Below are 15,734 nucleotides of genomic sequence, written 5' to 3'. Positions count from 1 at the left end.
CCAGAGCTTTAGCTTCTCAGCCAAATAATGATGAAACAAGCAGCCAAAGAGACAAGCAGTCATCAGCATCCGTAATATTACAGACTCAGACCCTGGGTAGGTTCAGGAGTTTCAGAGTAATTAAACCTAAAGAAAGAATAGGTTAATGGTGGAGAGCATGAGTACTGAAGTCAAACCTAGGTTCACTTATTAGCTTTGTATCCCTGGTCAACAATATAGCATTTTGGAGTGTCAGTTTTCTCATCAGTGAAATGGGTATAATAAGTAGCATTCCTTTATTCCAGAGTGGTGGTGTAAGCTTATGTGAGATCATGCTTGTGAAGCAGCTAGCACCATGTTGGCTTTAATTCTGAGCTATTGCCCTCACTGGTAGTTTCCCCAGTAGTTCAGACAGTAAAGCGTCTGCCTACAATGCGGGAGACCCGGGTTTGATCCCTGGGTCGGAAAGATCCGCTGGAGAAGGAAATGGCAACCCACTCCAGTATTCATGCCTGGCAAATCCCATGGACGGAGGAGCCTGGTAGGCTACAGTCCATGGGGTTGCAAAGAGTCGGAGACGACTCAGCGACTCAGCGATTTCACTTTCACTTTTCATTGCTCTCATCAGGGCTTCCCTGGTGGCTCAGAGGGTAAAGTGTCTGCCTGTAATGAGGGAGACCAAGGTTCGATCCCTGGGTTGGGAAGATCCCCTGGAGAGGGAAATGGCAACCTACTCCAGTTCTCTTGCCTGGAAAATTCCATAGATGGAGGAGCCTGGTAGGCTGTAGTCCATGGGGCTGTAGAGTTGGACAGGACTCAGTGACCTCATGCATGCACGCACACATTGCCCTCATCACTAATGGGAGTATTTTGCACCCAGTGAAGTTGAGGAGTGAGTTGTAGAGGGCTGTGGAAATCTCCCCATAAGAAGCAGGAGGGTGAACTCCTACTTCTAGGTATTCTGAGGCCAGCCTGAGGTCTGTGTTTCTGGACTTTTGTGCATGGCATCTATGGAATGAGGGAGGGAGGGAAAGGTCAAATACTGAGTCCATGGGCCTGGCCTTAGGGAAGTAACTGGCTTAACAGAAGGCATCTGGAGGTGAGGAGATGCCACCATAAGTCTTCTGTACCAAGAGCAGAGGAGACCAGAAACATGGGATTCTCCCCTATGCTCAGCACTGGCTCCTCTGGGAGACTCTGGGACTCAGACAAAGGATACAGCAGGCTGGGCTTCATCCCTCCAGTCCAGCTCCCTGCTATACATCCAGGGCAAAAAAAAAAAAAAAAAGTTAAAGACATTCAGGAGACACAGACAGCTGATTAACTGTAGTTAAATAATCACAAATTTTTGATTTCTCAAGAAATATTGATTTTTAAAAGTTCTCATTTTTTCAACATAGAATTTTGCTTTGTTTGCTTCCTTCTTTTTCATAACCCCTATCCCCCTAAAGCCATGACAGATCAATTAATATCTCGAAGAGGACAGGTGAAGCTGCCTGGAACAGGTTACATATTCAATTTAATGAACAACAACATCATAACTATTGCAAAGTGCCACCTCGACACCCACTGGAGGTCTTTGGGGGCTGAGGGCAGGAGATGGATGCCTAGCACTCTTCATTTTAGGGACCCGGGGAAGAGCCAGTTACACTTGCAAGTACGAGGGGTGGGGGGATGGGTGAAACAACGCGTGGAAAGAATAGAATAAGAGGGAGACAGATGGTGTGTGTGTGTTGGGGGAAGGGATCAGAGATCCTGGAAAACTTATGTTCCCCGATTTGCAAGAATGTTTCCATTTAACCACTTCTTGCCTGACTCCTGATTCTACAAGAGAGAAGCCGGGAGTTATAAGATTGGGGACACCTGTGCCAAGAACCCGGCCGCTCGGGGTGGAGAGAGCCTGGAGCGCCGGGAAGCCGAGGCAGAGCGGGGCTTGCTCGCGCCTCCCGGGGCTCCAGCCTGGGTCCGGGACCCAGGTGAAGGGCGGGCTCCCATTCCTCCCGGCAGGAGCCGCGAAGGGGCGGCCGGCGGTTGGGACTGTCCCACGAGGGGGCGCGTCTCGGGCCCTAGGACCCGCCCTCGCGGCGCTGGGCGCGGGGAGGGGACGCGGGAACCCTGGCGCCCGGCGCTCCGCCTCCAGTTTCCGGGGCAGCGCGGTTACCTGCACGGCCCGAGCCGCACCTGGCGCAGGCAGGAGTCGCAAACCAAGCGAGCGCTGAACGGCGGAGGGAGAGCGGGGACAGCACCCGGCTCCGGGGAGCGAGAGGCGGCGGCGGCGGCGGCGGCGTGGAGGCTGCAGGGCGCCGCGCGCCGCGGAGGAGGACAGGCGGCAGCTGCGCTCGGCTCGCTCTGCCCCGCCGGCCAGGCGCGCACCCGGGCCCGCACCGCGCCGCTGCGGGCGCACATGGCAGCGTGAGAGGCCGGCGGCCGGAGGAGCGGGAGGCGCCGGGCCGGGGCCGCAGGGCCGCATGGACAGCGCCGCCACCCCGGCCGGCCCTCACTAGGGGCCCCCAGCCCGCGGGCGCCACCTTCCCTCCCCACCACCGCGACCATGGTGCCTCGGCGGCCGCCCGAGCCGAGAGGAACCGGCCGGAGCCGCTGAGCCGGGGTCCCCCGTGGCGGCCGGGAGCTGCATGGGGGAGCGCGGGCCGCGCTCGAGAAGATGCCCCGGCCGGAGCTGCCCCTGCCGGAGGGCTGGGAGGAGGCGCGCGACTTCGACGGCAAGGTCTACTACATAGACCACACGAGCCGCACCACCAGCTGGATCGACCCGCGGGACAGGTAGGATTCCGCGTGCACTCTCATCCCGCCCCTGCTCCAGGGGCCACAAGCCGGGACGGGGCGGCGACCCTGGGAGCTCTGCGGGCCTCTTGCGCTGTCTTCAGTGTGCCCCCCACCCCCGTGCCCTTCCGGACCGCCGGCTCCCGCCGGGCGGGCGGCTGGGAGGAGGGGTGGGCCGGTGAGTTGGCCCAGGCTACCCGCTCACCCCGCGCCGTCCTCTGAGGGGGACTCAGCCCCCCGCCGGCACCTGCCGGGAGTTTTGACCTTAAGCTCTAGCCCCGCCTCCCGCCGCCCCCCTCCCCCTTAGTTAGGTCGGGCGGGGGCTGGGGGAGCGATCTAGACGAGTGATGCTGGGGCTTCCCGGGGAGGCTTTCCCCAGCGTGGGGGGGTGGGGAAGGGGGATGGGAAAGCATCTGGTTTGGAGGGGGTGGTAGGCACCCAGGACTCAGCGGGAGGCTGCTGGAGGAAGGACACTGCGTCCCGGGGAAGGCAGCCCAGGGTGTGAATTTTGACAGGTGCCTCCCAGGCTCGGAGAGACGGGCGCAGCGGCGTTCTGGGGGCCGGGAGGCCGACAGTGGGAAGGAGAGAAAGGAGCGGGGGAGGGCTGGTGGGGGAGACTGGTTCCCCAGGAATCTCACGGCAACTTGGAAGCTGTTAGGATGTAGATGGAGGTGAGAGGCCGCCGCAAAGCCCTGCCCATCGCCTCTTCTCCCCGCCTTCCTCGCCTCTGGGGACGGGGGTTCCTCAATGCTGCACCAGCGCGTCCTGACCTTGGTGGGCACCACGCCGGTTGGAGCACCGGATTTTTATTTATTTATTTTTTTTGTTTTGCTGAGGCAGGTGGCGTGTGAGATGGCTGGTGTGGCTCTTAAGCATCCAGACTTTCTCCTGGTTTTGGCTGCTTGGCAATTTTTTTTGCACACAGCACCTTCTCTCCATGAATATCCTGGGGGCGGGGGAGGGGGAAGGACCACCCTCTGGGACCGCTGGTTGCCCTTTGCTGTCATCTCTGTGGTCAGAGTCCCAGGAATGCGGAGTTTTCACCTGGTAACTGTGACCTTGGGTGTCAGGTACTTGTAAAGCAATGAAGCTAAATTGTTTGGCTGGGGTGGGAATGGAGGTTCCAGAAGTCTAGGATGGGGTGTGTAATCAAGATGAGCACCGAGAAAAAGAAAAAGCAAGAAAGAAAATGTGAGCTGAGATTGCTCATAGTTTCTGTGAGCACTTTGGTTCATTCATTCAACATGGACTGGGTGTCGTCTCTGAGTTCAGTACTATGCTGAACATCTCATCAGTTTAATCCGAAAGAGACATTTTTAATGCTGAAGAGCTCAGGTCCCACGGGCAAGCTGCTTTAACTTCTGAGCCTCAGTTTGCCTGTTTGTCAGACAAATGATTTGCTTGGAAGGGAAAGGGTGATAGTGGAACTCTTGAAAGTGGAAGGGATATGGAAGATCAGGGCCCAGCTCCCATTTTCAAACATGAGACAAACTTTGAGATCCGGAGGTAGGATGTGCTTGGGGATTTTGATCTTCTCACCACTCTACCTTTTGCCAAATTCTCTGCCTGCTCAGAAGTTCTAGCCTCCACAGTCCCTTGTCCTCGCCTAAAACAAACACAAGTTCAAGTTTGTGTGTCCTCCCCCATTTTAGGTCCCAGCAGCTATGTAGCCCAGTGTGCGGTCAGCAGTTGAATGTCGAGGGCATTGCTAACTCACCCCAGGTCCTGAATCTGGGAACTTCTCTGGGGCACTGAGAGGATAACACAGCTGCAGAAAGCTGCTTAAGCAGCAGTCATTCTTTACCCTTGGAAGAGGGCAAGCAGTATAGCTTCCATGGAAAACTGACTTGGCTACGGCCTAATTTCCCAAATTTCAGTATTATGTAGACCACCTTTTTTGCTATATCACCTGTGTTATTGCTGACTTAATACCTGACATTGAATCAACCCAATCTGAATTCTTTTTAGCCACATTTGCAAATGGGAAACTAGCAATATCTATTGCTCCAAAGAGAAAGGAACCTTTAAAAAGTACAGTGGAAGGGGTGAAAAAAGTGCCTTTCTGTTTGAATTCACTCCTGTGGCCAGTCCACAGCCCCAGCAACAGGCCTCCGCAGCCTGTGTTTTTAGGCAGATTGGCAAGCAATGGAGAGGAATTAAAAAGATAACTGGTGCTTAAGGAACTGCTCACTTTCTCCGCCTTCCTGTTCACTGGTTTTACCCTGTGCCTTTGTATCTCTGGTCAGCCCACCTGCACCGGCCTGGGGTGGGGCCCCTGATCTTGGGACGCTGAGGGTTTCTGAGCTCACTCTTGCAGTGAGCCAACTTTGAATATTTGGGGAAACAGCTGAACAGAGGGCGTCCACCTCTGCCTCCCTGGAATTCCCTGCCGCACACCCCAGAAGAAGAGTTTGACCTCACCCTATCTGTGTGGCCTCAGGCAAATCTCCTGACCTCTCTGAGGTGCAAGCGCTCCTTTGGTGAGAGATAAAAGTTGATGAGATGGTCTCTGAGGCCCCCTGCCAGTTCTCAAATATGATCTCATGGACTCGGCTTTGGCCTCACCTTATCCCCCGTGATTCCATGGCAGAGTTGGGAGGAGGGCGGTAGGCAGGAAGGTGAGGAAGCTGTAAGGAGGAGGAAAAAATTGAGCAAAGCTAAAAAAGAGCCAGACTTCTTTGGGGTGGTGGGGTTTGGTGGGAGTGGGGGGGAATTCTGCCACAGTGGTTACATCTCTGCAGCTGGTTAATGCTATGAAACAAAATATCACATAAAAGAAAAGATTCTGCTGGGTGTGTGTCTGTATGTCTGTGTGTGCACGCATCTGTCCTTTTTTTTTTTTTTTTTTTCCTTATCTGAATCGAGATATGCCTGCCCATTCCCCTGAATTTAAAAGAAGTCAGTCAAATGGTCCTTCAGTTAGAAAAGTGATTTTTTAGCCACCGAGAACAAAATAGCGTCTCGGGTTACCAACCCTGAAGAATGTCTTGGCACATTCTTCCCTCCGGGCCTGAGCTGTTTTGTGTGTGTCCGCCATGGAGGCTGCTGGGGGTAGGGAATCCAGTTTTCAGCTTCCCCTTTCACCAGGGGGTTGGAAGAGCAGCCAGGCAGCCAGCCTTGCCAACTCTCTCCCCTTCTCACCCAGGGGAAGACTGGGAGGCCGAAATTCCTGAGGACGGTTGTCCCAACAACCAGAGAGGGGCCAGTGGGCAGCTCGGGGCCCTGCCGACTGGGCCAAAGGCTCCGCCAAGCTCCATGGGCTCCTCCCGAGGTAGGGCTGGTCTTAGAAGGTGCCAGGTCCATGGGGAGTCAGATGCTGTGGATCTGGCCACGGAGCAATGCTCCTTCAGCAGAGTAACCCCGGATTCTTCTGGAAGCTTCCAGTCGAGGGCCAGCACTCGGGTGTATTTAATTTAGTGGTATGCAGCAACAAGTGCACCGATTGTTCTCTGAGGAAGAATGGATTGTTGGAACTGGCCCTGCCAGAGAAGGTTCCTGAAGCCCAATTCCTGCTCCTTGGTGTGTGTAGCGGGGAGGGGGGACTGCGTTCAGACTTTCTTCACCTGGGAGCTCTGTGGGAACAGTTTCTGTGTCTGTGTGATCAGTGCTGGAGGCCCACGTGGCTGGCAGGCCTTGTTGAGAGAACCCAGCAACTTCTTTCATGATATGCAGAGGAATTTTTGCCAACCCTGTTATTACAGGAACAATTCATAGTGTAAGATGTTGGGCTTTACAGCAGGCAAAAGATCTTAATCTCCTTCTGGTCACAGACCCTTAGAAGCTTCCAACAGAGGTTAAGGACGTTTCTTGAAGAAAAGCATGAACAGGGCTTTTGGCACATCATTTCAGGGGGTTCACCGACCCCAGATTCATAACCCCTGCCATGGATTAGCTTAGAAACTGCTCATCACTACCTGTATGCCCTCCTGTTTAGCTGAGACATAATGATTGAGCACTGACTGTATTCACTGACTGCTGAGCACTTTACATGGAGGATTTCTTTTAATCCCCCTAACAACCCTGGGAGTAGATCATCTACCTGAGAAACCTCGAGGCTTAGGGGGCCTAAGTTCGGAGAAAACCACTCAGCTTCTGAGGAGCTGAGATGTGATTGCGAGGCGTGTCGACTCAGAACCCACATTTCTGACCACTCAGCTGCCTGGAATCCCTTGCAGAATCAAAAACCTCTGCTCTACTGCCTAAGGAATTCAGCCTTGGGGAATGGAGCCCGGACAGGTATGATTTCACTTACCTGGTGCCATTCTGGTGTGGCCAGGCCACAGTTATTCAGAGAGCAGTGTAGAAAATGGGAAGAGGGGACTTCCCTAGTGGTCCAGTGGTTAAGATTCTGCACATCCACTGCAGGGGCTGTGGGTTCAATCCCTGGTTGGGAACTAAGGTCCCACAAGCCACATGGTGGGACCAAAAATAAACAAATAGATAAAAAACAAAAGAAAATGGAGTCTTTGAATCCTGACATCTTTGATCTGCTGCTTATTACCTGAGTGACCTTGGCAAGTTATGTATTCTCTCTGAGCCTCAGTTTTGTCGTCTTTAGGATGGGATGATATACATCAGCTGTCAAGAGGCATTTTGAGCATGAAATAAGTTAAATTGGGCAGAGAAACTATCAGAGAGCCTCATATAACAGTAGACACTTGGGAATGTCAAATCTTTTAGCTTTATACAAGGAGGTCGGTAAAGAATCTGACTGCCATGCAGGATCTTCCAGGGTAGGGAAGATCCCTTGAGGAAGGGAAAGGCAATCCACTCCAGTATTCTTGCCTGGGAAATCCCATGGACAGAGGAGCCCAGTCAATGAGGTCACAAAGAGTCGGACTGACTAAGCGACTAACACTTTCACCTAGAAAATACTTAAGTCAAATGGAGACCAAGTCTCCATCCAGTTCTGTTCAGTTCAGTTCAGTCACTCAGTCATGTCTGACTCTTTGCGACCCCATGAACCACAGCACGCCAGGCTTCCCTGTCCATTACCAACTCCTGGAGTCCACCCAAACCCATGTCCGTCAAGTTGGTGATGCCACCCAACCATCTCATCCTCTGTCATCCCCTCCTCCCACCTTCAATCTTTCTCAGCATCAGGGTCTTTTCAAATGAGTCAGCTCTTTGCATTAGGTGGCCAAAGTATTGAGTTTCAGCTTCAACATCAGTCCTTCCAATGAACACCCAGGACTGATCTCTTTTAAGATGGACTGGTTTGATCTCCTTGCAGTCCAAGGGACTCTCAAGAGTCTTCTCCAACACCACAGTTCAAAAGCATCAATTCTTCGGTGCTCAGCTTTCTTTATAGTCCAACTCTCACATCCGTACATGACCACTGGAAAAACCATAGCTTTGACTAGATGGGCCTTTGTTGGTAAAGTAATGTCTCTACTTTTTAAAATGCTGTCTAGGTTGGTCATAGCTTTTCTTGCAAGGAGTAAGCATCATTTAATTTCATGGCTGCAGTCACCATCTGCAGTGATTTTGGAGCCACCCAAAATAAAGTCTCTCACTGTTTCCATTGTTTCCCCATCTATTTGACATGAAGTGATGGGACTGGATGCCATGATCTTAGTTTTCTGAATGTTGAGTTTTAAGCCAACTTTTTCACTCTCCTCTTTCACTTTCATCCAGAGACTCTTTAGTTCCTCTTCGTTTTCTGCCTTAAGGGTGGTGTCATCTGTGTATCTGAGGTTCCAAATCGGGAAAGGAGTACATCAACACTGTATATTGTTACCTTGTTTATATAACTTATATGCAGAATACATCATGCAAAATGCTGGGCTGGATGAAGCACAACCTGGAGTCAAGATTGCCGGGAGAAATATCAATAGCCTCCAGCTCTGTAGCAGTTTGCTACTGGTATGGACCTTTCTGGCCATGTCTAGCCCTCTCATTTCACTTGATGAAACTGAAACCAATGTCTTGCCCCAGGTCGCACAGCAAATGTCAACCTGAGTCTCTGGTGAAAAGTGAAAGTCGCTAAGTCGTATCCAACTCTTTGTGACCTCATGGACTATATAGCCCATGGAATTCTCCAGGCCGGAATACTGGAGTGGGTAGCCTTTCCCTTCTCTAGGGGATCTTTCCAACCCAGGGATCGAACCCAGGTCTCCTGCATTGCAGGCGGATTCTTTACCAGCTGAGCCACAAGGCAAGCCCAAGAATACTGGAGTAGGTAGCATACCCCTTTTCCAGGGGATCTTCCCGACCCAGGAATTGAACCCGGGTCTGCTGCATTGCAGGCGGATTCTTTACCAACTGAGCTACCAGGGAAAGGTCTCCTTTCTTCTTTCTCTTATGTAAACTTTTCCTTGAAAACCCAGACCCAGTTTTCTTCTCATCCACTGTAATAATTTGAGAGTATTTTATACTTGTGGTTTATCCTCTGTAATCTTTTTTGGCTGTGCTGATGACCAGCAAGTTTCTTTCATAGCGTCACAATCATGTGTGAGTCGTGTCATAGGAATGTGTTATGTGTCGAGCAAAGTACAGCAATTGCAAGTGCACTACTATTTTTATAATCAATTTAAATAGATTTAAGGTTATTGTCAGACTAATGTCACTTTCCACCAGTTTACATTCTGACATGCTTTCTTAAGCAGGAATTATAACCAGCCTGCCAGGGAATTTACCCAAAGCCTCTATTCTCCATGCTTCTGCTCTTAATGATCCACTAATACCTTTAATTTGGGCCTTTACAGTTATGAGAGGGCTTTTCTTCTCCTTCCAAGGCCTGAATTTATGATCTACACATCTCGTGGGCATCTGCAGTGCATGGGAGTATCTTATGTGATTCATTAAGAAAGAAAGAAGGTTAAAAGGCACTAGTCTAGCTAACAGGAAGAAGTATGAGGCTTTGGAACCCACAAATGAATAATAATAAATGTTAATATGTACTCTGGGCTGCACGCAAAGTGTTTTATATTATGATCTCATTTAATCCTTTTGCCAACCATATAAGGTAAACAGTGTTGCTCACTCCATCTTCAGATAAGGAAACAGAAAGATTATGAATTTGTATTTGCTCAAGGTCACCACCACTAGGGGATGCACCCAGGATTGGAGCCCAGGTGGTTGAACTCCTGAATCCACACTCGGATTGTGCTGTGCTTAGTCGCTCGGTCGTGTCCGACTCTTTGCCACCCCATGGGCTGTAGCCTGCCAGGCTCCTCTGTCCGTGGGGATTTTTCCAGGCAGGAATACTGGAGGGGTTGCCATGGCCTCCTCATTGTAGTCATTTTAGGACTCCAGATGCCCTGTCGACAAACTGGGCTGGAAGGTTACCATTCACTCCTAAAATGAGGCCAGCCTGCTGTGGATCTCAGGGAAAGATGCTGGCAAGAAGGCTTGATCAGAAAAGCCAGTGAAATCCACATGGTGGCTTGGGAGGCCAGCGGGCACAAAGGCTACCCTCTGGGAGCTGCCAGCCAACCAGAGCTCTAGGAGGGAGGGAGAGAACAGAGACGGAGGCAGGGAAACTCTGAAGGATGCAGTCAGTGTGTGGAGTTCAAAGCCATTCCCAAATTGCTTGGGTAAATGCTCCCAACAGCCAGGGACTTAGTAACCACTAAGGCAGCTCCTTCCTGTTATTGCCCCTCCTGCTTTTGGCCTTGACAAACTGACCTGATTCCCCACTCCCCTGGGAGCCCCGGGGAGCCTTGCAACACAGCCCTTTTGAAGAGAAGAGAGTCAGGTTGCCTTAGTTACTGAGAAGGTTGGAACGCTAAGCTCAGGTGCACAGAAGGAGAGACGAGGCTAGAATAAGTGGGAGTTGGAAGGTGGCCGGCCTGCTGCTGCAGAAGCCTTGGTCAGATTTTGGCAGCGTCTGCAGGGGTGCCAACTTCACAGCACTCGCCTGTCCATGCTGAGCAATGCCTGGAGCTCTCTCTCCAGCCACATCTGCCTTTAGGCGATGACGATCTGCCCCCAGCTCAGTGAGGGGCCCAGGATAAGAGAAGCCCCCTTCCCTTGGAGAAATGGCCTGGGTAGCATCTCCTGCTTCCGCTTAGATAGGGCAGAGGGCTGAATAGGGGCTGAGTCCGGGTGAAAAATACATGCCCTGCCTCTCCCAGCATAGAGGGTCCATCCAGCCAGCCACACACCCTTAGGTGGAACAGCTAGAGGCTCTGGTTGCTGCTGCTGACAAGCTTCTCAGCTGCCCTGGATCCCTGTTTCAGACTGAGATAAAAGAAGAGAAAACTCAGAAACTGGATACAGTGGCGTTTTGTTATTTAACCTTCACCAGCGGGCCGTTAAGCCTCTGGCTCCTGAGCAGCAAAGCTCCTGCCAAAATAACGGGGCCGGGGCGGGGGGTGGTGGGGGCATTCACTGTTGTTGTGTGGGAAGAACATAGAAAATTCTATAAAGATGCTGGACCAGGGAGAGGGGGTGGAGAAGAGAGCAGGGGCCGGGGGAAAGGACTAGTGCAGTGGGTTAGTCCCTGCACCACCACCCCCGCCCCCTCGCTTCTTCAGTGCTTCTACCCATGACATCTCACCATTGCAAAGAAACGGGATCTTTCAGTTTCAAATGTCTGCCAAAGAAAAAGGACCGAGGCTTAAGTTCTCCTTCAATGGTCGGCCAGGAAAAAAAAAATGAAGCTGCATCAAGATTAGGGACACCTTTGTTGGCTTTTTTTCTTCCCCTGCTCCATTCATCACTCTCTGGCAGCCAAGACACCAGGCCAGCGGCAGCTGCTGACTTTCCCCAGCCGGCTGCCTGCTGTTGCTGGGCCCGGTTTGATGGCAGCCCGGGTGTCCCCAAGCTGGCTTCCTCCTCACCCAGTGGCAGTTACTTGTTGGGTTTGTCTCTGGGCTGCCCTTAGGATCCACTGACTGGTGCCTGACTAGGGAGGATAAAATATCAAGATCCGGGCATCAGGTGGCTGTTAGGATGAGATGACCCTGAGACAGCCTTCTGATCCTGCATCTGTCGTGGTTTTTCTTGGATAGTTAGGGCTCTGTGAGCGTGGCACTGTGTAGTCCAGGAATTTCTTCCACGTACATTTGTATTATAACCGGCCCGTGGCGATCGCAATGATAATGGTTATATTTAGTCATCTTTATCTAGTACCTGGCATGTGCCAAGCACAGTCTTTTGCACATAGTATTTTTCTGACTTAATGGAGAAACTGAGGTTAAGAATAGCCAAGGGACAAATGCAAGGTTGCACAGGTAGAAAGGGGCAGAGCTGGAATCTGAATCTAGGTCTGTCTGATTATAGAGCCTTACTCTCGCACCACTGCAGCCTTTTCAGTGCATTTGGAGAGGAAGGGAAGAGGGGAGGAGAGCAAAGGAAAAGGGAGTTTTTTAACTACGGAGATAACACACCTGTTAGCATATATGCCTTTTTCACTACGGAGGAAAATGTTTGTGTGGCTCCAGCGCGATGCTGGTTTGACATATCCCACAGTTCCCTGCAGTGGATAAGGTCTCCATAAGGATCTCCAGAGGCTATCAAATCAAGTCCTGCCTCTGTCATTTCCAGGCAGTAGGTCATCTTGAACAAATCCCTTCTCAATTGTGTAAAGCACAGGTAAGAGGAGGGCTTACCTACCCCCGAGGGTTGTGGAGAGAGGAAAGGCGGGTCTTACCCAGTGCCTGCTACACACCAGATTTTCACACGGGAGCTGGGACTAGTTAGGCGAGTTTACCCTCCTTTACCTTGGTAGAGGAACAAGAACCATTGTGGCCTCCTTTCCAATTCAAGTTTCTTCCTGCTGAACCAGGGTTCACTTGAGCCACGTTGACATCAGAGTTTGCAAACCAGCTTGGGGCACTCACTGTATAAATAAACCAATAAATTCTTTTCCCCCTGGTCTTATCAGAGGCAAGCCCTTCTTTGGAATTTCTGGAGTGAAGTGACTCTTGCCAGGGAGCTGGCACCAGGGCGGTGTGTGAGGCAGGGGTAGTGAATCGCAGTGGTCACGGCTGAGCAAAAACGGCTGCTGTGGGAACTGGGGTGGGGAGGAGGGGCACGTCTCTGGAATTCGTTGATAACTGCTTTGATATCCTGGTCCTTCACTGAGGCCTGCTGACGAGCCGTTTGAGAACCTGCTGATTTTAGCGTGGAGGTAGCACAGAAGGGCATTGGTATTTATCGCGTCCCACCCAGCCTGGGGTTGGCCATTCATTCAGCAGGTATTTATTGAGTGCCTGCTGGGCTTCTGGCTCCATTGCCCTAGCCGAGGATCAGAGCAAAGTCCCTGTTACAGTGGGGTGTACCCTCGGGTGAGGGAGATGGGCAAACAGTTAAACAGGCAAATTACATTATGACCAGGGGCTTGGTATTTGCTACAGTTTGACCCATCTCGGGAAGGTGGAAGGATGACCCTGTCTTAGACACCAGTTGGTAGTTGTGGTGTGAGCTTAGATTTGGATCTGAGAGACCTTTGTGCCTTCCATAGATAGGGTATTACCCAGAGCCAATGAGGATGAGCTGGTCACCTGGCTAAGTGCTAGGAATGCAAGGGTAATGCAAGATCGTGTCCAGCTCATAACATTTACTACAAATTAGTGAGAAACTGTCATCAATCTGTGCAAATAGAAATCCCAGGCTCTCTGAACCTTGGTTTCTTTCCTCTCCTGTTTCATTTGGACTCAGTTTAAAAATATTTATGGAGCGCCTGTAAATGGATAGAGTATCTGAAATATGCTGGACATTGTTCCAGCACTGGGGATTTAGCAGTGATTAAGCCAACAAAACTCCTGTCCTCATGGAGTTTGCATTCTAGAGCAGTGATTGTCATACTTGGGGAAGCCTCAGAATCACCTCGAGGACTTGTTAACCCCAATCCCACCTCTCCACTCCCATTGCTGCCCTAGTTTGAACCAGTTGTTGGTTAGTCACTAGGTCGTGTTCGACTCTTTTGCGACCCCATGGACTATATCCCTCCAGGCTCCTCTGTCCTTGGGACTTCTCAGACAAGAATACTAGAGTGGGTTGCCATTTCCTTCTCCGGGGGTCTTCCTGAACCAAGGATAGAACCTGCGTCTTCTGCATTGCAGGAGGATTCTTTACTGCTGCTAAGGGGCCCAGAAATTTGAGTTTCCAAAAGGCTATACTGCTGGTTTGTGCCCTGTGCTTTGCACACCACAAACAGTTGATTTATTGACTCCTCAACAGTAACCTGGAAGTGGGGAGAGTAGGGGAGCACCATCTCAATCCCTGTTTCACAAACAGGGAACCAAAGAAGGCAGATGAGGTAGCTTGGCCCTCCTTTTTATGCTAAGAGGGCTAAAGGAAGTAACTTCAGGAGTAAGCCCTGTTTACCTGCATCCCTACGATGCTATGAGCAGTTTTGTTCTGGTTCTTTTGACCTGAAGCCTCAGTGGTGGCACAGCCCAATAGGGTTTTCTCCTACATTGTGAAATACAGCACAGGGAAGCAAGAGGACTGAGCAGATCCAGGGAGGACATTTTCTTTATCCAAGAGTGTGTGGAGTCACATATCCATGGTCACAGAGAGGAGCAGAGGAAACAGTCTTCCTGTTCCTCCCTGGGCTGAGCCAAGGTACCTGTGCCAAGCAGCTCTCCTATCCAAAGGGTAGGAAGTGCAGGGGCGGGGAAGAGGCAAGGTCCACCCCCCCAACCATCTCAGCCTTGTCAATGGCTAGTTCACCAATCTTGGTTAAGCCCCTTAAAGCCTCCTGAGGCTCAGTTTCTTCACTGACAAGATGGGAATACTTTAGAACCTACCTTGTAGGCTTGGTCAGAATCAAATTCAAGGTCACCATCTGTATAGTTCTAAGTACGGTGATTAAGGTCTCCTTGATAGCTTTATCTATACTTTGGTAATTTCTGCTCAGTTCATGTATTTTGAGAACCAGAATTTTTTTGGACATAAGCCATTTCTCATTTCTCTGGGAAAAAACGGATCATACTTAAGCATGTACACATCTTACTGATCAACAAAGACTGGGAGGGGTATCTTAATAGTTCAGAACATTTCAAACCAGCCTGAGTGGTTTATTCCCACTGCTGATATGAAACAAATATTTGCCAGCTGGTAGTGGAGGACCCTGGGTGTTCCTTCAGCCTCCTGACTAGGTCACCAGGCTTGTCAGTCAGTCAGTCAGTTCAGTCGCTCAGTCGTGCCTGACTCTTTGCGACCCCATGAACCACAGCACGCCAGGACTCCCTGTCCATCACCAACTCCTGGAGTTCACTCAAACCCACGTCCATTGCGTCGGTGATGCCATCCAACCATCTCATCCTCTGTCATCCCTTACTCCTCCTGCCCTCAATCTTTCCCAGCATCAGGGTCTTCTCAAATGAGTCAGCTCTTCGCATGAGGTGGCCAAAGTACTGGAGTTTCAGCTTCAACATCAGTCCTTCCAATGAACACCCAGGACTGATCTCTTTTAGGATGGACTGGTTGGATCTCCTTGCAGTCCAAGGGACTCTCAAGAGTCTTCTCCAACACCACAGTTCAAAAGCATCAATTCTTTGGTGCTCAGCTTTCTTTATAGTCCAACTCTCACATCCATACATGACCACTGGAAAAACCATAGCCTTGACTAGACAGACCTTTGTTGGCAAAGTAATGTCTCTGCTTTTTAATATGCTATCTAGGTTGGTCATCATTTTCCTTCCAAGGAGTAAGCATCTTTTAATTTCATGGCTGCAGTCACCATCTGCAGTGATTTTGGAGCCCCCCCAAAATAAAGTCAGCCACTGTTTCCACTGTTTCCCCATCTATTTGCCGTGAAGTGATGGAACCGGATGCCATGATCTTCGTTTTCTGAATGTTGAGCTTTAAGACAACTTTTTCACTCTCCTCTTTCACTTTCATCAAGAGACTCTTTAGTTCTTCTTCACTTTCTGCCACAAGGGTGGTGTCATCTGCATATCTGAGGTTATTGATATTTCTCTCGGCAATCTTGATTCCAGCTTGTGCTTCCTCCAGCCCAGCATTTCTCATTAGGTACTCTGCCCAGGCCTGAGTGGTTCTCAAAATGTGGTCCCCAA

General features: G+C 50.8%; 1 protein-coding gene across 1 annotated transcript in view; it reads left to right on the top strand.

Annotated features, from left to right (window-relative positions):
- Positions 1-2,424: 2,424 nt before the first annotated feature.
- The window catches only part of WWC1 (WW and C2 domain containing 1), a 156,165-nt gene continuing 142,855 nt past the window's right edge, over positions 2,425-15,734 (top strand). Inside the window, exon 1 of the mRNA XM_040239437.1 lies at positions 2,425-2,760. Within this exon, the coding sequence (XP_040095371.1) occupies positions 2,642-2,760 (119 nt within the window). The 5' untranslated portion in view covers positions 2,425-2,641. The remainder of the gene's footprint in view (positions 2,761-15,734) is intronic.

The sequence above is a fragment of the Oryx dammah genome, unplaced genomic scaffold (assembly GCF_014754425.2).
Source record: "Oryx dammah isolate SB20612 unplaced genomic scaffold, SCBI_Odam_1.1 HiC_scaffold_5, whole genome shotgun sequence".
NCBI classification, from domain to species: Eukaryota; Metazoa; Chordata; class Mammalia; order Artiodactyla; family Bovidae; genus Oryx; species Oryx dammah.
The sequence above is the reverse complement of the archived record's forward strand: the minus strand, read 5'-3'. Positions and strand labels throughout refer to the sequence as shown.